The sequence below is a fragment of the Anoplopoma fimbria genome, chromosome 17 (assembly GCF_027596085.1).
Source record: "Anoplopoma fimbria isolate UVic2021 breed Golden Eagle Sablefish chromosome 17, Afim_UVic_2022, whole genome shotgun sequence".
Lineage (NCBI taxonomy): Eukaryota > Metazoa > Chordata > Actinopteri > Perciformes > Anoplopomatidae > Anoplopoma > Anoplopoma fimbria.
The window spans coordinates 15,252,649-15,274,344 of record NC_072465.1 but is presented as its reverse complement, the minus strand read 5'-3'; the positions used below and the strand labels follow the sequence as shown (position 1 = coordinate 15,274,344).

General features: G+C 41.2%; 3 protein-coding genes across 3 annotated transcripts; 2 read left to right on the top strand and 1 right to left on the bottom strand.

Annotated features, from left to right (window-relative positions):
• The first annotated feature begins 239 nt into the window (after positions 1 to 239).
• LOC129105633 (RNA-binding protein 15-like) lies at positions 240 to 4,779 on the top strand. The gene has a single exon (XM_054616775.1). It carries the CDS (start codon positions 380 to 382, stop codon positions 2,945 to 2,947), a length of 2,568 nt encoding a protein of 855 aa, XP_054472750.1. The 5' UTR covers positions 240 to 379; the 3' UTR covers positions 2,948 to 4,779.
• A 4,504-nt stretch (positions 4,780 to 9,283) lies between these two features.
• On the top strand, positions 9,284 to 13,696 carry LOC129105528 (pepsin A-like). Its single transcript, XM_054616602.1, has 9 exons — positions 9,284 to 9,339; positions 10,173 to 10,323; positions 10,411 to 10,528; positions 10,972 to 11,090; positions 11,575 to 11,771; positions 11,894 to 12,010; positions 12,079 to 12,223; positions 12,305 to 12,403; positions 13,571 to 13,696. Exons 1-9 carry the CDS (start codon positions 9,284 to 9,286, stop codon positions 13,694 to 13,696), a joined length of 1,128 nt encoding a protein of 375 aa, XP_054472577.1.
• A 3,274-nt stretch (positions 13,697 to 16,970) lies between these two features.
• On the bottom strand, positions 16,971 to 19,313 carry LOC129106262 (amphoterin-induced protein 1-like). Its single transcript, XM_054617642.1, has one exon. It carries the CDS (start codon positions 19,311 to 19,313, stop codon positions 17,775 to 17,777), a length of 1,539 nt encoding a protein of 512 aa, XP_054473617.1. The 3' UTR covers positions 16,971 to 17,774.
• Positions 19,314 to 21,696: the final 2,383 nt, after the last annotated feature.

The window sequence follows — 21,696 nt, the reverse complement described above, 5'->3', positions numbered from 1 at the left end:
TACCCAATAACAGTCAGTGTCCTTAAGTCAAGGTCACACTGCAGCCCGTTCAAATACTTTGACAGATCAATTATTCCAACTCTGCCTTCAGGACTGTACCCTGACCCCAGAGCAGAGCCGCACCCTTGTTTATGATAGGCGAGCGGACTTCCTGTTCATGCGTGTGACAACCCGCTCGGCCAATCACCTTCTTCCACTGGCACGGAGGCGGGACTTCCGGTACAGTAGTGCAAGTAATCCAACATGGCGGTTATGTCGCTGGCTTGAGAGTGTGGAGGAAACCGCGTAAGTCAAGACAATTACGGGTCTAGTTCAGCGACGGAGAGCGGATTAAAAGAAGGGAGCGTGTAGACTGCGGGTGTTGGCTTTTTTTTTGGAAATGAAGGGAAAAGAGCGGTCGCCGGTGAAAAAACGCTCTCGGGCGCCAGATGACGGCAGAGACCGAGGAGGAAGCCACCCGGGCGGCAAGAAGAGCGGAGCCGTGTCGACGGTCGGCAGCAACAACAACGGCAACGGCGCTGCTCACGGCGGGGCTTCGTCCAGGAGAAGTTTGCACAGTGACAAGAGAGACATGAGGGAGTCAGACGGACACAACTCAAGCAGTCGGACCGGTAGCGGCTACGACTACGGGGCCGTTTCGGGGAACAAGACCTACGGCAGCGCGGACATCGACGCGGAAACATCCAGGTCCGGTTCACGCAGCGAGCCGCGGCCTCCGTCCAACCCCGAAAACGAGTACAAGACCCTGAAGATAAGTGAACTGGGCAACCAGCTGAACGACGAGGACATAGAGGACGGGTTGTTTCACGAGTTTAAGAGGTTTGGAGACGTCAGCGTGAAAATAAGTCGAGAAAACGACGACAGGGTGGCGTATGTGAACTTCAGGAGGCCGGATGACGCCCGGTCGGCCAAACACGCCCGCGGTAAACTGGTGCTGTACGACCGGCCTCTGAAGATAGAGACGGTGTACACCAACAGACTCAGGAGCCGCTCCCCGGTTTCAAAAGACAATTTCTCCCCAGGACAGAGGCATCTTCACTCCCAGAGGCCCCTGTCTCCCTCTGGTATGGGATACAGAGACTACCGATTACAGCAGCTGGCTCTTGGCCGTCTCCCCCCTCCTCCTCCTCCTCCACCTCCTCCTCCACCACCTCACATCAGAGATCTGGAGAGAGACAGAGATTTCTCAGTGTACGATGCCAGGACTAGACCCCCGTTCATCCCTGAGTGTGCAGTTTTCCGCGAGGAGGACCTGATGACCCCTGAGGATGACCAGAGGGCAAACAGGACTTTGTTTCTGGGCAACCTGGACGTCGGTGTGACGGAGAGCGACCTGAGGAGGGCGTTCGACAGGTTTGGGATGATAACGGAAGTGGATATAAAGCGGGCAGTGCGAGGCCAGAGCAACACCTACGGATTCATCAAGTTTGAGAATCTTGACATGGCTCATCGTGCCAAAGTTGCGATGTCAGGGAAAGTGGTGGGGCACAACCCGATTAAGATTGGCTATGGCAAACCCACGCCCACGACCAGGCTGTGGGTGGGGGGCCTCGGACCCTGGGTTCCACTCGCTGCACTAGCCAAGGAGTTTGACCGCTTTGGTACCATCAGGACTATAGACTACAGGAAAGGTGAAGTCTGGGCTTACATCCAGTATGAGAGTTTGGATGCTGCTCAGGCTGCATGTACTCACATGAGGGGCTTCCCTCTCGGCGGCCCCGACAGGAGACTGAGAGTGGACTTTGCGGATACAGAGCACCGCTACCAGCAGCAGCAGTACGTGCAGCTCCCACTCCCCCTGCCGCACTATGACTTTGTTCCTGAGCCCTTTGCCCACCACCTTACAGACTCGGTGAGAGTGAGGGACAGGTCCCCTCCACTACCCACTCGCTTCAGAGAAAGGAACCTGTACACCAGCGCTGAATGGTCTGGCTTGGGTGTCCATGACAGGATACGAGGAGCAGGCTTTGATCCCATAGACCGCCTGGAAAGGCGTTCCCATGAGACCTGGTCAATAGAGCATGCGTTACAAGGCAGAGATCTAAACCGCAAAAGGAGACATTTGGATGGTGGCAGCCGGCTAGATCATTCACCTGACAAAATCGACTTTGGTCTGCGCCGTCATGGCAACTCATTAGAGCGCAGCCCTGGTGGGGGCAACCGAGACGGGGGACGCTACAGTGACCCTGAACGCCCGCCTCGCCCTGGCAGACCCTCCCCTGTCAGAGAACGCCAGAACACTGGCTTTGGAGACAAGAGAAGAAAAACGCTTAGCCCGGCTGCGCCAGGCTCCTGTTCTGAGAAGGACCGCAAACGCAAAGCAAGTGACTCGTCTAAGAGCCCGGCTAAGAAGGAGGATCGCTTAGAACATCTTCCCTCCTCTTATTCCTCCAAGTCTGGACAGCTGTCAAAGCCGGCAGCTGGAGGACAAAAGCTGGGTCAGGTCTGGCAGGGGGTCCTCCTGCTGAAGAATAGCAGCTTTCCCACATCCCTGCACCTGCTGGAGGGGGACATGGCGGTGGCTACTAGTCTGCTGCTGCAGGGCTCCAAAGGGGGTCAAGCATCCCAGCTGAAGATCAGCCAGCGACTGCGACTGGACCAACCAAAGCTGGATGAAGTTTCGCGACGCATCAAGGCGGCCGGCTCCACTGGATACGCCATCCTTCTGGCCGTGCCGGGGAAATGTGAAGATGGAGGGATCCAGGACGCCAGCAGCTCAGCGGAGAGGCCGCTAAAGAATCTGGTGTCCTATCTGAAGCAGAAGGAGGCAGCCGGCATCATCAGCCTCCCTGTGGGGGGCAGCAGCCGTGACAAGGACCACGCAGGAGTCCTTCACGCTTTCCCCCCATGTGAGTTCTCACAGCAGTTTGTGGATGCCTCTGCCAAAGCCTTTGCCAAATCAGAGGATGACTACATGGTGATGGTCATTATCAGAGGAGCGTCATGATGAAAAATAAAAATCTAAATGTCTCCTTTCACACTCTTGAACTGTTAAACTGTGAGTTGTAAAAACAGGGAGAAGTAACAACAAAACAGAGTAACAGGAAATTATAATTAATGATAATTTTATATTTCCTAACCTGCATGGTAGCTTGTATCTCATCCTGTTGAAGATTTATATCAATGAAAGGCATGTTCAATTTAAAAGGTTTTGATAAATTGATACATTTGATTATTAATTCAGGTGACATGCTGCTTTCTGCTTTTTAGTTCAGATTCAGATTAATGTACATTACTTGAAGGGTACTCTGCTAAAGTATTTCAGAGAAAGCTAAAGTTCTGTAAATCAATGCTATATGTTGCCTTAACTCATTTGAAAAGAAACACAATTCCTTCATATGATTCCATACAATGCAATGAGTATTTTGCTTTAACTTAATCTGTAATCAGCATAGATTTAACCGGCCAGTGTTGACACATTTGTAATGCTATAATGTTTGTACAGTCAGCCTTTAAAAAAAAATTAAATCAAACTCGTACATATGATTTAGGATGTATATCCATTTGCTCTAAAGCTTTAACCATTGCTCATTAATAGGATTACTCCAGATGTGCATCTGTATTACTTTTTTGCTGACCAAGTAAACATTTTGATTCAATGTGTCATTATATAACAGCTTTTCTATTTTTTGTCAGTTTTGGCCAGTCCTGTTAAAGGTTAAAGAAAATTGTGGAAAAAGATTGTGTTAAGAAACAGAAGGTCATTGAGGGTTTTAGCACAATATATTCCATTAATAATCCATAAAACGTCTGGAGGTTTATGTGACTTTACAAGTTGAAGTTTACAAGGTTTCACTCATCATTGTTAGATGTATTCGGGGGTGGACACAAGCAGCATCACCTGTTCATCATAATGCAGTTCAACACAACAACCTTGCAAAGAAACCTGCCCTTATGAAGCCAATTATGTTTAGTTTTGATTTAAATTGTATTTAGAGAGCCGATTTTAAGTTCTATTTTTATTTCTGACCCTAAGGTGTGCTATTGAACTGCATTGTGTCGTAACTGCATTATTTTCATTATTGATTAAGCTACGGGTTCCTTTATTGAATAATTGATTAATTATTTGGTCTATAAAACATTAGAAAAAATGTTGGTCTTCAAATAGCATTTAACTGTCCTACCAACCATCCAAAACCCAGAGATATATCAATATATAACTGATTAATTCACCAATTATCATAATTGAATATCAATTGGCTAATATATTGTATGTCTGTTCATATTATACAGGGTTGCTTTTTTTGTCCACCCCTTTTATATTGAACTTTTATTGGCATCATATTCAGTCGAGTTGAACAGTAATTGGTTGATCAAATTCTTCACCTTTCTTTCGTTATAATCCACTCATTACAATAAGTACCCCAGCAAAGCATGTACTGTTTCAGAAAAACACGATATAACCTATAAAGTAAGAGGTTTATTTAGGCTCTGCCATGCACGTCTCTAATGATCAGGAGTCTAGAAGTAGAAAATATTGCTATATTCTCAGTGGACTTCTAATTGACTGAGAGAGGAGAGAAGGCCATTCTCCAGTGGCCTTATACCCGCATTCCTCTGTAAGGACTGTTCAATTGTTTTTTCATGCTTTGATTTGATTACTGTGTTTCAAACGGAGAAAAAAGAAATGATGTGTGCTGTATACTCAGGATATCTGGAGAGAGAAATGGAGAACATCAGTGCTCATGGGCCTAAGAAGTATACCTAACTGTCAAAGTGCAACATGCACTTGATAGATTTTGTCTCAATAAATTTACTCTTTCGTGGGAAACACGACTGCCGTGGAAGACAACGTTTGTGACCTTTTCTGTTCTTGGAGTTGTCTATCAAACTCTAAAGGCTTTATCACTTTGACAGCAGGAGCCTTCACGGCAGAAAGGAGAGGAAGTGTGAGAATCAAAGGGAGGTCAGCCTCTCGGTTCTGAGTTTTCATTTTGTTGATCATCATTTGTTTTATGACTTCTTTGTGAGGAGCTTCATTCAAAGTGAAATTGGCCACACTAGAATGCTTTTTTTCAGTCCGTCTGCTCAGGCAAATCAAGAGTCACTCTCTCTCTTCAGATATGTGGCTCATTCCTCAGTTGCTTCTGGCCCGTTGGTTCGGAGGTGTGGCTGAGAACCATCTGGTTTGTCGCCAAGTTTTGCCATAATCAGCCGGGTCGCGTCATTCCGCCAGCCTCTCGGTGGAAGCACAGCAGCGTTCGAAAGTCTTGGTTCTCATCTGGCTCCATCAGCGCAGAGTATTGTTTGAGCGTCTGCAGCAGCTCAAGACAAAAGGAGCAGAGTTCATTTGTCTAGTTGCTTGTTGTTCTTGCATCGGAGTTTTCGAAGAAGATCTCTGTTCTAGGGCCAGACCACGAACGCGTCTCCTCCAGTGCTGGAGAAGATGTTGAGGCAGCGACACGTCATCTGCTTTATTTGCCTTAAAATGGAAAAGGAAAAAACACGACTGAGGAGAAAAGATTGCCAAAGTCCCGTGCAGGGATTCATAATTATTTGTTGATATGTTGATCTTATTTACACACTTTTAACTGCATATGAAATCAAAGTGAAGAGTATCCTGACATCATTGAGTCAGGACGTTTGTCATCAAGACTGTGCTGTTCCTGCTCATCGCTGCTCCATCTCCAAACAAAAAAGGACCCGAGCAGCCTGAAGTATCCACGCGGTGCCACGGCTCGGATTCAAGGTTTCCCGTTGCTGTAAAAGGTTTGAGTCTCACCCTGGCTGTACCGGCTCCTGCTGCACAGGTAAAGTATCAAGAGGAACTAAACTACTGACTCAGGTACGTATGAAATGTGCAGGACCACTACAAACACACTAGGCCCTATTTTAAAAGCTGGTCAGAGGGTGAAACGTTATCAAAAACTACTAAAAATCGAATGTCCCTGAGTTATATGCAAAACTAGTACCCACAATGCACAGCTTTTGTTGAGACAGCCGGGGACGTTGATTTAAAAAAAAAAAGAAAAAGCATAATTTTTAGTTTGTCGGTAAGCAGTCAGTGCTGATGAGGGACTACTTAGGAGTTCTTTTCTTTTTTGACACTTTTGTTGACTATTTGTCAACTTACAAATGATTTTGCAGTGTTGGTCACAGATCCAGAAGCAATTCAAGTCATTCATAGTCAGTAGTGGAAGAAGTCCTCAAATCCTTTCCCTTAATGATGGCGGCCACAGTATATTTTATGAGTTATGTATAATCTGCAAAATAATCAGTAACTATATCTGTCTGATATGAAATGTTGTGACCTTCCACCGCTGGTCATTGCTGAAAGTCAATAAGTAGCAATGCAAGAAAAGTGTAGACACAAGAGACCTGAGAGAAACGGCATTAGTAAGCAGGAAGAGATAGCCAAGTAGCTTTCTTTAAATTGATAGTTTAAGTAAACTATTTCAAGAAAGGAGAAAACATTATGTAAAAAGCTTTCTGGTCAGAAAAGGTCTAGATGACCTACAATCACATAATGAGAACTAACTGAGGCTTTAGGATTGAATGTTGTCCTGGAAAATGAAAGTGGTATAGTTTATCACATAGCCGTGGTAAGTCAGATATGTAAATGAAATAGATCCTGAGTGCATTTTGTTTATTAGAGATGTTCGAAGGCTTACATAAATAGTAAGGGTGTGTTTACTGTAAATGAGGGCTGCACAGTAAATACGCATTAGTCTTGCCTGAAGCTAAAAACTCAAACAGAGGAGCTCACACTTCAGTCGGGGTGAGATAACTGGGAAATCAGGGCAATAAAGGTCAGTGAAAAGGTGACGCGCTGACCGGACCACAGGATTTAGTGAGTTCATGCTTTATCAAGCTGTACAAGGTTTAGTCAGCACATTTGGCGCCTACTTCACTGTTCTTTGGTCTGACCCTGAGTTTACCTCGTAGTCATAACAACTGAAAGTGCTCTGACAGAAACCTGCCATTCACTGAACAAGTTTAAAACACATAACCGATAAACAACCTAAGATGTATTTACTGTGTATTATTGGTGTGCGTTAGTTACACTTTCTAGAATTTCAGCACTTTTACAAAGAAATCTCTTCATCCTGTATAATGTGTGTTTCAGAAAATCAACTTAAAGTGTACTCTGTGTGTGAAATACACCCTCAACGTAGAGCTAACCCGGAGATGATCTGTGATGGTGAAAACAATATGTTACTTTGTTTTTTCTTAACTCTTCCCTTTTTTTGGCCTTTCAATAATTTTAATGACTTTTTTTCCACTAGCACCTAAACCTTTTTGTTTTTTAAAATATGATCTGTTCATAATTGAAATGTTGAGTATTTCAGGTCGTCCCCTCAGTTTGGAGACAAGAAAGGAAAACTCTTCTCTGTCTGTCCTCTTTTGAAAAGACTCATAATTACCCGCAGTGCGACTGGATGAGCTCTATCCAGCTTTAGTGAACTCTGAAGTTATAAGTGCACAATCCAAGAATTCATCAGACAAAAGAAACTATGCCTTGGTGAGTACACCTTCAATTTGTTTAAAATGTACACTTCTTGTATTTAACCTGTAAGTATTCCATTGTAATAATGTTAATTGCATTTTTACTTGAATAAAAGCATCTTTCCTTGAAACGCATTCTGGCGTTGTGTCTTTTTTTTATTATTTGAGCGTCTGGTTTTTAAACTCTCAGTCCTCTAGAGGGCAGAGTTAAACTACCAGAGCACACGAACAGACGACGTGCCTTCAGGGGGAAATGATACAGTATCAGTGTTTATTTTATAAAAGTAATGCAATACGCTTATCCAGTTGATTTATGGTTGACAGCTGAGGAATTTTATTGATTTTTTTTTATTTATAGTTATTATTTTAACTAATTTCAAAAACATTTGGTCTACAGGGATTTACTCTTTATCTTTACAAGCCATTAATACTTAAACAACAGCCCTTCAATGAGACAGCGCACTTTTTTATAATGCAGAGGGACCTTTACCGTTTCTGTATTCAACAATAGTTTACATTTCTTTCTGTAAGTACACACAGTTGATGAGAAAAGTCAACAGAAACTCATTCAGAACGCCGTCTGGGAAAGGTCAAACCTCTCCGGTCTGTCAACACTTATAAAACACACACGTGACTATGAGAGAAGGTGCTGAACGAAACTTTCTTTAAGTTGATCATATCGAATGAAGGTTGTAAGTTTCAACCGTTTCAATGTCTGCTAAAGTAAACTTGATGCCACTTTAAAGCCTGACACATGGAAAGCTTTTTTGTTCAATCGGTTTTATCTGCACTGCTGCTCTGTTATATATATATGTGTATATATATATATATGTATATATATATAAATGAAATCATGAGGTCACGGAGGACAAACAGATCTGAAGAAATAAGAATTTCTGCTGGTCTGATGAGACCAAGATAGAGAGGTAAAGAAGAACCCAAAGATCACTGTGGCTGAGAAATGCAGTAGGGAGATGGGAGAAAGTTCCAGTCAACTATCACTGCACCAGTATATGTATATATATATATATATATATATATATATATATCTCTGTGCTCCAAACTGACTCGTTTCCCCACCACCTAAAACTAAAACACAGAACTGGACTAAGCCTTATTCATTTGAAATTAAATCTGTCTTTTATTACACAAACTACCACAAGACAACCAGGTCAGGTAGTTTAATGAAGTTGTAGAAGGTTTGTTTTTATCAGTGAGGTTTATACATGTTGGTAAAAAAACAGGCCTCTAAATATACAAAGGACATTTACCCCTTTAACTCTTCACCGTATGTATGTAAACGTATCTAAGCTTTGTTATATATTTATAATATAATATAATATAACTATATATATATATATATATATAATATATATATATATTATTTATATACATATATATGTGTGTGTGTTAATAATAACAATATATTAATTATTACCTGAAATGGTCAATGAAAAAGGTGAAACTGATTTTTTTGTCATTCATATTCAATAAACTCTTAACACGTAACTTTTTATTGTATTTTCAGCTGGGTGTGTTGACTTTTAATGTGGATTTCTGGTCCAAGTTTACTTTGAATAAAGAACTGAGTAAACATATATTATTTGATTAGTGCTAAATTGATTGACATTAGATTAAAAGGCATTGGGATAAAAGTACTCCGCTCCTATTGTTGCCTTTATCTGAATTTGCTTATTCGGCACTCTGTAAAGTGGTTTCTTATCAGTTCAGTTGATTTGAGTGTTACTGTAAAAGGAGGAGTTGAGTCCAGTTTTGACCTCTATATAAAACACCATCTGCACTTCTGTGAGATATTTATTGAGTTGCTTTTGAAATCATGAAGTCTGCCTTTGTTTTACTGACCTTCTTGGCTGTCTCACAGGGAATTATCAGGTAAGACATGCAACAAACTTTCACTTATGTTAAAATAAAAATATGCTATTTAACATACTTTTCAGTGTTGTTGGTGAAGGTGTTTCAATGTAAATGGCTGTAAAATGTCAGTGTTAGAGATGAATTTCACAGCAAATTAGAACACAATAGAGTGATGATGCTTGCTAAGATTTATTTAAAGAATATTTTAAAATAATGAAATGCTGGTAAGCTTTGCTGGGAATTTAAGAAAATCTAGAGGTAAAATTGTTGCTTTTTGTTGATTATTCATGATCCGATTGATCTTGAATTTATTCTAGTGATTTTTTTCTACTAGTAGATTTTTTTTACTTCTATGATGACCTTTAGAAAGGTTTAAGTTTTTCAGATTTTCTTTATAAGAGAAAAAAAATGCATTCACTCAAATAAAGACATATACTTTAAAATCACCTTAAAGCAGTTTTTATATTGTGGTATTAGAATTATTTTGACACAGAGTACAAACTACAATTTTTAAGATAAAAATGATGGAGTTTCAAGCCTTGAATTTATTTATTTTTCATCATGTGACACTGAATTAGTAGCTTCAGCACTTGCATGACTCGCTGCCATCGGTGTGTGAATGAGAGCTTTGGATAAAAGCGTTCTATAAATCCAGCATTTCTGTTCAGCCCACCCCTCTGAGACAAACTCTTGATCTTTTCTTGCTCAGAACTCTTTAGTTTATTTTCCCGTCCCGCTTCCCTAATGCACTCAGGCTGAAGCTCCTTTTTAGGCTAAGTTATGAGGTCTGACATATTCTCAAAACATGTTTGTGAGTGAGCACCCAGATAACTGTTGAACCGCCTGTTCAGGATTCCCCTGATGAGAGGAAAGTCAGCCAGGCAGGAGCTGGAGGAGAGAGGCCTGTTTGAAGAGTACAGGAGGAAGTTTCCATTCAACCCTGCAGCAAAGTTTCTCCCTAGAAATGAGCAGAGTGTGGTGCCCTTGACCTTTGACCCAGATGTAAGTAGTATGTAACCACTGTGTGTACTCTGCCCGGTGCAATCATGAAATACATGAACTAACTAGATAATCTGATTTTGGGCAAAGACAACATACTATGGAGAGATTGGTATCGGGACTCCACCTCAGATCTTTAAGGTTCTCTTTGACACCGGTTCCGCTGATCTGTGGGTTCCCTCTGGGAGCTGCACCAGCACTGCTTGTGGTGAGTTTATTGATAAAACATGATTTAACATAGTGATGGTCCTTTATGTGTAACAGGCCACCTAATCAATTTATTGTTTCAGACATTTTCAACCAAAAAGGTTAAACTGGTTCTCTTCTCTCATTTGTTTTTTTGACAAAAAAACAAATGAAAGAACTCTAAAATATTCTACCTTTGTGCTATGGCTCGGATTAAAGCAACAATTTGAATATGTCTTCTCAGATTTTGAAATTATAATGCAAATCTTTATTATTTTTGGGGCACTTTTTAGACCAAAAATATTATTCAATAATGAAAATAAATGTTAATTGCAGCCATAGTTCTTACTATATTCCTGAATTCACACTACGTGCAAACTCTTAAGTCTTTGTAATAGAAGATGTCTTTGTCAATGAAGCAATGAGTAATGAGATGTTTTCTCTGTAACCTCTTTGTGTCAATAGAAAACCATTCAAAGTTCAACAGCTCGGCATCGTCCACTTTTCAGGCCGGCACAACCACCTTCCACATCTCGTACTTCAGTGGATATGTAGCAGGGAGCATCGGATATGAACTCATTCAGGTGAGGATAAAACATTCACATTGCATTCTTTACCAACTGCTGACCAGTGGTGAAAAGGAACTAAAAATATACTTTTACTCAAATATTGTACTTTTTACAGCACAATTATTATTTGAGAGCTGTAATTACTAGTTACTTACAGAATCATATTTGACATGAAAACCCCTTTTTGGCTTGTAAAAAAGCAGTTTGTATTTTGGGCTCCTTGACACGTTTAGGACCTCTATGAGTTGTTATGCGTAGGTAACGTGCCACATTGGTTTCATTAAAGTAATTATTGGACATACCAATATTTCACAAAAAAAGGCAAGTCCTGTAATTGTAAAGTCTTATAATTTTTTTCTGCTTTAATATATCAACACTTACTTAAGTAAAGGAGCAGAGTACTTCGTCCACCACTTCTGCTGACATACACCATGTACATGTACCAGGCAGTACGTGATCTGTTTCTTATAACACTCTACAATTTGCACTTCCTAATCAGATAAGCGACATCCACGTGGACCACCAGATCTTTGGCCTCACTGAAACAGAGTCTGGTTTCATGGAATATGTGCCCTGGGATGGGATTCTTGGTCTGGCCTTCCCTGGTTTGTCCCATGAGGGAGGCACGCCGATATTTAACAACATGTGGAACCAGGGCAAAATCCCCCAGAACATGTTCTCCATGTACCTGAGCAGGTGAGGTCTCCTTGAGTCACACAAGCTGCAAATCTACAAACTGTTTTCCTTGTGCTGGGTTGTGTTTTTATGAATAGTGCAGTGCTCATTTTCAAACAAAAAAAAAATCTCTGTGCCACCAGTTCTGCAGAGGGCAGTATGTTGATTCTTGGAGGTCTGGATTCCTCATATTACACTGGATCCTTGCAATGGATCCCCCTGTACAAGGCCACTAACTACTGGGACATCCAAATACAAAGGTAGTCTTCTTCTTGCCTCTGATGTATGAAACAGATACATTTGTTCGATACTTACTTTTATGTTGCAGCATCACCATCAACGGGAACACCGTTGCATGCTCTGGGAGTTGTGCAGCAACAGTGGACTCTGGTACTTCTTTTATCATTGGCCCTGAACAAGATATTAACAACATCAATGGTTGGTTGGGAGCCTCCTTAAATCCGGATGGTGATGTGAGTGTTTTGTATTATATTAAATATTTCTTTAAACTGCTCTGGGTTTAAAAACTAAAATGTTGTCGATCTGTCTCTCAGGCTACAGTGACCTGCAGTATCACACATCTCTTGCCAGACATTGTGTTCAACATCAACGGCTTCAGTTTTACTCTTCCTCCATCTGCCTACATCATAAAGGTTTGCATTTTAAGCACTTTAATAAAGAGTTAATAGTTGTACCTGACGGCTTTATCAATGTTTATGAAACATCTATTAAGCCATGAGTAATTTAAGCCATTGTTAGGAGCAACGCTAGCTTTATAGAGTTGCAATAATTTACGATTTAAGGAAAACTTTTGGGTTGCCAGGCTTTGAGAAATATTTTAGGTACTGTCTATTCTCCTCCTGTTTAACCTTCTTTGTTCGTTTAGCTTTTAAAATGAATGAATCAAGACGACCCCTACAATGGAAAATATAATCCTCTACTCTCTGAAAAAGAGCTGCAGGGCATCTGAATATAAATCTGTCCATGAAAATGTATTTTGTATATTTACACTCTGTTAACAAGTAGTTCATATTTACAACTCAAGCATTTATGGATATTCATAAGGAGATAAATCCATAGCCGTTTATTATTGCCATTATTATGGTCTGGATGTCCTGCAGCTTCTTTCAAGAAGTAAGTGGTTGAGGGAAGGGCTTACTTGATGAACTACAGTGTGGACTAAAAGACAAATACTGTTGGGCACCAGCCAAAGAAAATTCTCACAGCATGTTTTGAATGATTCAAAGCAAAATGAATAAAGATCAAAATCAAAGTATGTTCAATTATGTTTACACATACAAAAAGTTCTCAGTAGATCTCAACATGCTGTGTGTATAGAACAAAGGTACAGGATGATCAAGACACAGGCATACAGCTAAACAAATACAAGCAAACTTAAACAACAGTCTAGTTATTATATGCAGCTGGTCCACAAACTACATATATTCAGGTGAGCTTGTTCTATATACACTAGGTTGCCTGTTTATTGATGCAGTCTGAAACAACAGTTCTGCAATAAGTCTTTCCATCGTGAAGGTCATAATGTTCAGTTTTGTGTTGCTTTATACTGACAGCTATTTTTATTTACTTTTATCATTTGAATTAATGAGAAAAGGCTAAATAAATAACAGTTCAACTACACCATAATCATTCTTCAACATGTAAACCCTTTATGTAGCATTATTAGAAATTGGTACCAGATTTTTGTCAATAAAAAAAACCCAGTCCAAGAGTTATGTTGATATTCCAGTATTAATATATCCTGAGGTCATGAAGCTCATCTTCTGCCTATAGTCATGCTCTCTGTCCTCTCTCCTCAGTCTACGTCTGGGTGCAGCACAGGGTTTTCATCTGGGTCCTGGATCCTGGGTGAGGTCTTCATGCGGCAGTTCTACACTGCCTTCGACATCAGCAACAACAGGGTGGGCTTTGCTCAGGCTGTGTGAATACATGTGGAGAGCTGGGCCAGTTTAAAGTAATGACTTTATTTGAATTACCATGATTCACTGCAAAACAAACTGTCCTGTAATAGCATTCATATTTGTGAATGAAACTAATAAAATAATTACCTTTCAGACCCCAAAGTCAGCATCTCTCAGTTGTGCAGGAGGAATTCAGGCACTCAAATGCCTGCACAGTGATCCTAGAATATTCTGCAAAGGCAAGAATCAGCCTAAATGTTTTGCTCCAATATGATCTGTGTTTTGGTGGCCACTAGATGGCAGAGGACTCAGTGAGTCCTCCACCATTCATGTGATTCTCCTGGGAGTGGCCTGAGGAGAGGATGAGTCATCTTACTTAGAATTCACTCTCTAAAACACAGAACCGACCGCCCGTCATTCATTGTCAACAGGCGCCGGCTTACATTCATGCCATCTGCGTCTGTGATGTTCAGTGATCTGAGATTTTCTTTAGGCTGCTGCAGTTGTTCTAATTTTAATCTGTGATTTACGGGGATGTGTCATTCAGCTCTTTTCCATTTCAACATGTGTATCAACACACATATTATTAACCCTCTCCTACCTCCTTTCAACATTTTTGTAAGTTATTATTTCCATTTTTAATTTTAATAGTAAAATATTTTTTAACTCAGTATTTAATGCTGCAGTGCTGCAGTGTATTTTCCAAATGTTTTAATCTAGTAACACACCTGGTTGGTGTTGCATGTTTCGTGGGTAAACATGGTAACATGAGGAGCATGGACATCCCTGCGCACCTCTTCAATAATTCATCCTGCAGAAGGACTGCAGGGCTGCAGGTGAGGTTTCACACTGCGGCGTCTGTCAGAAAGGTCGACCGACTTCTTAACAACAGATTAACTCTGAATAATGATTCTGCAGTCCTGTGAATAAATATGATGTTGCATGTTTCACATACTGATTATGTGTCTTGCTACAGCTACAATTAAGAGGACATTTTTTTTCACTGGAATCTGAGGCCCAAAATAGGCGTCAAACATCAGGAGGCCAGTGAAATACTGACCCAACTGGCTGTTTTCTCCTGGCAGAGGAGAGTCAATTCAGACCAGAGGGCTCACTCTGCTCAGGGAGATCCTACGGTCAACAAGCCTAATAAGGGTGAAAAGCCAGCAGCACCAAATGTTTCCAGAAGTAAGCAAGTCCAAGCAGCAGGTGCAATAAAGTACGTCTCCCTTGGTGAACGCTTTCCGCTCCAGCGAGCTGTGAGGTCTCCCGTTTCACCCTCAAGTGAACAAGGCTATGTCATTAGTGTGATACAGAAACTGAAGCCAGCTAACTTGGCCAACTGAGGTTGGATCTTATACTAAACAGATCTCAAAGCAGGTCATCATCATATCTGTTTTGCCACATCTGGAGACTCCGGATTTAAGGAATAGTTTGTCATTTTGGGAAATACATGTATGCTTGGTCACTTGCAGAGAGTGAGAAGAGGAGATTGATTCACCATGAGACTGGTTTTAATCTTCTCGGCTAATTCTCGGCTAGGCCTATTTTACAAAATTTCAAACTATTCCTGTAACTTCTGTGACTGCAGTTCTGTTTGACAGATTATATGCATTCACCTAACAGGAATATAATGACATCATTCTAGCTTTGTTGACATATTTTTGTAGTTTATGAAATACAGAAACAGTACATAATGTACAAGATATAATACAGCAAATAATAAAATACATAAGTCCTTGTACAGGATTGCATATATTAAAATACAAGTTTGTTACCCAAAAAATTACAGTTGTAACCTCAACATACTAATGACAATATACTGTGTCGACTTTTAACACTGAAGAAGTAGGTTATTAATTCCCAACCTGTGACTCAGTCTTTGGTTCAAAGTAACTTTCAGAGGACAAAGGAAATATGTACAACATTAGCATACAGTAGAAATGTTCCCCCTTTAAGAGACATAATTAAATTAAATTCCTCATGATGTAGCTACATTATATTTCTATCAGACAACGCTGTTATGACGGTTTTCAGTGACAAATTTAATGCGTCCTTTCACCTAAATTGTCTTTAAAAAGCACCATGAGAAGTGAGAGTATAAAAATAACAGTTCCTTCAAAATAAAACTACATTTACACTGCATTGCTACATCTATCATCTGGGATTGCTGTGTTTTGTTATTATGCCATTAGTATGAACAACTACGTTTATATTTTATTATTAGCCGGGTTACTTTAAACTGTGTGACAATAATTCATAGGCTTTCATTTTGTGAAAACATAATTTGTATGGATCTTCTGTTGTTTCCTGTTTTTATATAAACAGCTTATTTTCGACACCGTTCTAGTTATGATGTGAACCTCTAAAATCAACAACTTGAAGGTATTTCAGCAATGTAACTGAGAGAAGACGTGTTTGAAAACTGCTACCTTTCATTTCCAGTCTATCTGCGTCAGGAGGCCTGCGTGCTGGCTGCACTTCTAGCTGCTATTTCTGACTGTGTTTATGAGACTGGTGGCTGGCCGGCTGGCATTTGCTGATTTGTTGAGGGTTGGGCACTAAAGCATTCAGTAGATGGTACTCGCTCTCAGTTGTTTCCCTCGGGTAATGCTTCCCCGCTGCTATTAACTGTCCAGTGTGACAGGATGTACATTTATGTTAGCAGTCTGAAGGTAGAATTATTTGTGTTTCTTTTCATGTATCCATTCTAAACTACAATTTGCGTTATAGCACTTTTTAACATGATAAAGTTTTCTTAACAGTTCAAACTGCAGAATAGAAGCTGAACTCTGTAGCAGCAACTCTGACAGTGGACAGCTGTCAACAGCGAATCTCTGCAGACCCCACAGGTTATGTTAATAACATCTCTTTAAAATGGCATAAATGTAAATTTGGCCTAAAATGGTTAGAATAAGCAGACATGTTGCAAATAGAAAATCCAAATCTAAAGCACCATGCACTTTAATTACTGGGTACATTTGTCTGTTTGTAGTCAATATTTGTATTTATTTTGATGTATACGTCGAGATATTAGCCAGTAAAATCGACAGTGTATATGTGGTGATTGTTACATTAATAACTGGATATAGTCTGATTTATCTGAAAACCTTATGTTATGATGTTTTTTTTCTTATTATGGAGAAAAAATTCAAATTTGATTTAATATAAATGATAATTTCTGAATAAAGAGAATAACAGTTAAAGTACGATGTTTCACAAAAGACTGGGTTAATGATTCTGAATCCAAAATTACTTAAATGAATACAAAGAAGTATTTTGAAAAAAAAAACCCATCTCAACAGAAGCTCAGTTACTGCAAACACACATATTATTAATTAAATCAGACTCAAATAAAAAATAATATAAATAGATCAAATTGCATAAGAGTAATCCAAACAGGAATGTAAAACATAGCATAATTTTTAAACATCTTACAGTGATAATAAGGTGAGCTCTGAAAGCTCTGCATAAAAATAGCTTCTCTTTCAAGCAGCAACTTTTGTCCAACATCTTTCAAACTTCCAATCTTTGTAGCTTCATGATCCCCAGTGCTCAAAAAAGCTGGATGAATTTGATCCAAAGTGCAGCCTCAGTTTAAATAGAAGCAAGCTGATTTCATGCTGTTTGTTTCTTCTAAGTAATTAGTGCTACGAGTTTTTGTTTATATATTTTGAGGGACTTCCATCAAAAATGCAAAACACATTTTAAACTGTTATGTTCTTAAGCGCACAGCAATTTGTTGCAGGGCCAGCAAATAGTTTGCCATAAAGGTGACACTTTTGAAAAAACTAAGAGCATTATTTGCATTTTTTGAAAGACAATTTAAGTTAAGTAATAGAACAAACACTTGCATCCTGTGTGACAACTGAAATAAGCGCAATCATCAAAATATTTTAGGTCACAAAGTATTATAACCACTTTCCCCTGCATTATAAGAATGTTTTGTGGTGCTTCTAACTTGTCTTTTATCAAGACATGGATCTGACACTAAAGCTTTAACTTTTGAATCTTGCACACATTCAACGCCTACGTTTCTTTGTGTAGCAGCCACATGGGTCGACACATCAATGTCTTACCCTTCGGGCGTTGCCATTTACTTTTACACCACCATGGGGGTATCGGAGCACACAGAGCTGACAGACTCGGCGTCAGAACCCCTTCTCTCCCTGTTGTCCCCCTGCCACACCTCGTCCTCCTCTCCTATTGGGTTCAACCTCCCGTTCTGCTCCAGCTGGTCCTTAGGTTGGAGAAAGGCCCCATGTCTGTTGGGGAAGCCTCCGCCTTCCACTCTTTCATTCCCCGTCTCCAGGTGTGCGTGAGCGATGCTAACAGTTGATGAGTGGAGGCTGTCTATGGGGTCACTTTTCTCCAGACCCTGACCTGGACAACAAGCGTAGCGGCAGGGTGTGAGATAGAGGTAGATGAGAACCATAACTAAGCTGATCAGACATGCTATGAGGGTGGTATAGGCCGTTTTTAGGTTCTCCAGCCCCCCATTCTCGGTGGAATTAAACACCATTACGGTTATATACAACGTCTCATTGAAGGAGTCACTGGTGGCATAGCAGGCGTAGACCCCAGAGTCCTCCGCCGTCAGGGGCCCAATTTTGAGACTGCCATCATCGGGACGCATCACAGCAGTCTTGCATGCTGAAGACACCGTGATGTTTCCAGGTAGCACCCAATTCTTCACCATGTTCCTCTCCCTGGTGTCACAGTCCAGGACCAGGAACTGCTCCAGGTAGGCTATTTTTTCCATAACTGTGACCTCACTGCAGTTCAAATAGACCTTGTTCAGATCCAGAATGGCCATTTTCTCTTTCTGCTGGCCTGGTAACAGACAAGTGTGGCTGCCCCTGAAGTCCCTGGCAGAGCTGAGCTCCTTGAAGAACCAGCGTCCCACCAATTCATGCACCTCACAGTTGCAGGGCAGAGGGTTGTTGTGGAAGTACAGGCCATTCTTGATCCAGGCGGGCAGAGCCTGAAGGTCATTGATGGGCAGGGCTTTGATTCGATTGGAGGACACATCTAGCAGTCTAAGAGTTTCCAGACAGCCCCGCTCCTTCACCAGCTCCAAGGGAAAGCGTGAGATCTGGTTGTGGCTCAGGTAAAGCTTCTGCAGGCTGCTGAGGCCAGAGAAGGCAGTGCGATCTATCTGAGAGATGCGGTTGCTGTAAAGCAGGAGCACCTTAAGGTGCTCAAGCGGCTCAAAAATATACTCGTCCAGCTGGCGGATGCCATTAGAGGAAAGGTCCAGGTATGTAAGATTTTTCACATTCACAAAGGCCTCAGAGGAGAGGAAGGTGAGGCCGTTGTGGCTCAGTAGCAGGCTGTGTAGTCTCCTTAGCGCGACGGGGGTCCACTCAGCACGTAGCCTGGTGATGGTGTTGAAGCTGAGGTCCAGAACAGCTGTGTATTGTGGAAGAGCGGTGGGAGCGTTGGTTAGATTCACCTTGGAGCAGCTGATGATGTTGCTGGCACACATACACGTCTTGTGGCAGTCCAGAGGGCTTCCTATTAACTGAGCACTGACTCTTACTGTTGGCAACAACAAAACCAGAGGAAGAACTGCGATGAAGCTCCTTCCTCTGAACAACGCTTCAGTAGCACCATGGGAAATCCAGAGTGAACCGCCCATCGTGTCAGGATAATAAATGATAGCAGTCTGGATGTCTTTTAGTCTTCAGAGGAGATTTGTGGAGCTGTATGGACAATAAGATCAAAAAATCAGCACTGTTTTAAAGAGGATCGAAATTACATATTTTGTCCTTAATGCTCACAGCATCTCATGCTCTAATGCACCCAGGGGTGCATTTCAGAAGCTTTTAACTAGACACCCGCTTTGAATGTTATCAGCTGATTGAATGGGCTATATAGGTTAGAAAGAGCCTGTCACACCTACTAGTAGGTTCAGAAGGCCGTTATCATCTACTTACATGGTTGATTACCAATATGAATACAAAATGATACGCCGACCACTAGAACCATTGTAATTAAGAAAGAAGCGATGGATGGGTCAAACAAACACAGAAATTTGATGCGGGAGACTGCTGTTCGTGTCCTGTGCTTGGATGTACAGAGATCCGGCGGATCCACATTCATTACAACGAAAGTTGCTCAGTGGTGCATAAAAGCCAAAGAAAATCAACTGCTGGATATAAAATGACCCACTCTTTTGCATCCATGGACCAGATGTCTCTTTCGCAATGTAAGTCTATTGTAACGTCTTTTTGGGCCCAATGGCAACAATTGATGGGCCCTGAAGTTGTAATTCCACACTTTGGCCACTAAGGCAAAAAAAGCTCATCCTGGGGATTGTGTGTGGCAAGATTTGCAAAAACTTGCGAAAACTCTTGTAAGCCTTAGTCCTTAACCTTAACCATTCAAGGTCAATGCTAACCTCAACCATCTCCCCAGAGATTGGCCAATCGGAGGCTACTATCTAGACAGGCTCCTTTCTGGGGGCTCTGTCCTGTGTGAAACAAAAGCCAATGTTGATTTATTTTAATTTATAGGTAAGTTATCTAACTAGCATTTTTTTTTTCCAAAACCATAATCTTTTCCTAAACCTAACCAGGTAGTTTTGTTGTCGAAACCAAAGGATGTTCCATTAAATTCACAACATTAAGTTTCACTTTCACAAAGTGCTACAAGCAAATTGGCCGGTCTGAAGCATTTAGATAACGCCCATTCTATTGGTTGATAATGATGTGGGTGAACCGGATGGTCAAAAGGTTATCGATGATGGGATGGCGGCAAAGATGTCGTCATAACACAATTGATGAATTAGCGAGATGATTCTCTCCATCATATGAATGAAAAAAAAAACCTACAGATATGCTAAAAGAATATAAACATGCTGCAGTTTGTTTGATCCGCCTCCTCCGACCATCATCACATCTCCTCACTGTGTCAGAGGCGTTTGTCCCGGCAGGCTGAGCTGTCCCGCCCGCTAGTTCCTTTACCTTATGTTGGTTTCTAAAGATCCGAAGAGAAAAGAGGATAGTCTTCAACAGTCCGGTCTTGGAGGCGATCCGCTAAAGGGCAGTCTCGTGCTCTTCATCACAGCAGCAGGGATCAGCATAACGCACAGAATGACCGGAGAAAAAAGCCTGTCTGCGGTCTGCACTGATGAGGAAATGCAACGATCTGATAGTTGATCTGAGGGGCGCAAACAGCAGAGCAGGGGGTGTGTCCCTCCCCCTCTCAACATTTATAAGTGGTAGCCTATATTAGGCTACACTTCACCCTCAGATAGTCAAGTGCTCTGTCATTAAGCGGACAGCATTAACAGCAACATCTTATATCTGAAATCAGCATTTAAAATCAATATTAAACATGTTGAATCTTGATTTTCATGCAATGTGGTAAACATCTGGGACTGAACTGAAATGAGCTCTAGATCGATGGAGGCTGGTTTTCCCTGTAGTCATTCCTTCCCCCAATGCTCATTACATTATCATATTCCCCATTATCATTATTGCGTCTTTTTTAAGACACAGGCGAGACCTCCGGGATGATGTCATTTTCCTTTCCCCTTCACTTTAACTAGCAATGTCCCATTCAGTGCGATGATGTCTTTAATGAAGTCCTTCCCTCTGGTTCATCTTATCACTCTGGTGTAGGACAGGTCAAACGTGTGAACTGCAGCTGCAGCAGTCTTTAGCACAGGACGTGATGTGCATGCAGCAGTGTACAGGGGATCAATATCAGTACGTTGTCAGCAAAATCAGCTTAGAGTCTTGTCCTATAAACTCCAATACTGTCATTACATCATCAGTAAGATTTATACATGATGCTGTTTGTTTAAGTTATCATATAATTTAGAATCTTTCTACCTTGAGTTGACCAGCCTTTGTCTTTGTTGGAGTTCAGCTCTTTTTATATTCCTTCTCCCACTTACTGTGCAATGGGAGATTTTCTAAATCATAATACTACCCGGCCCCAGGTTTGTAATGTAATCATTTGATTATATGCACAATTTGAGGCAAATGCTACATATAAGCACAAACCAAAACAAT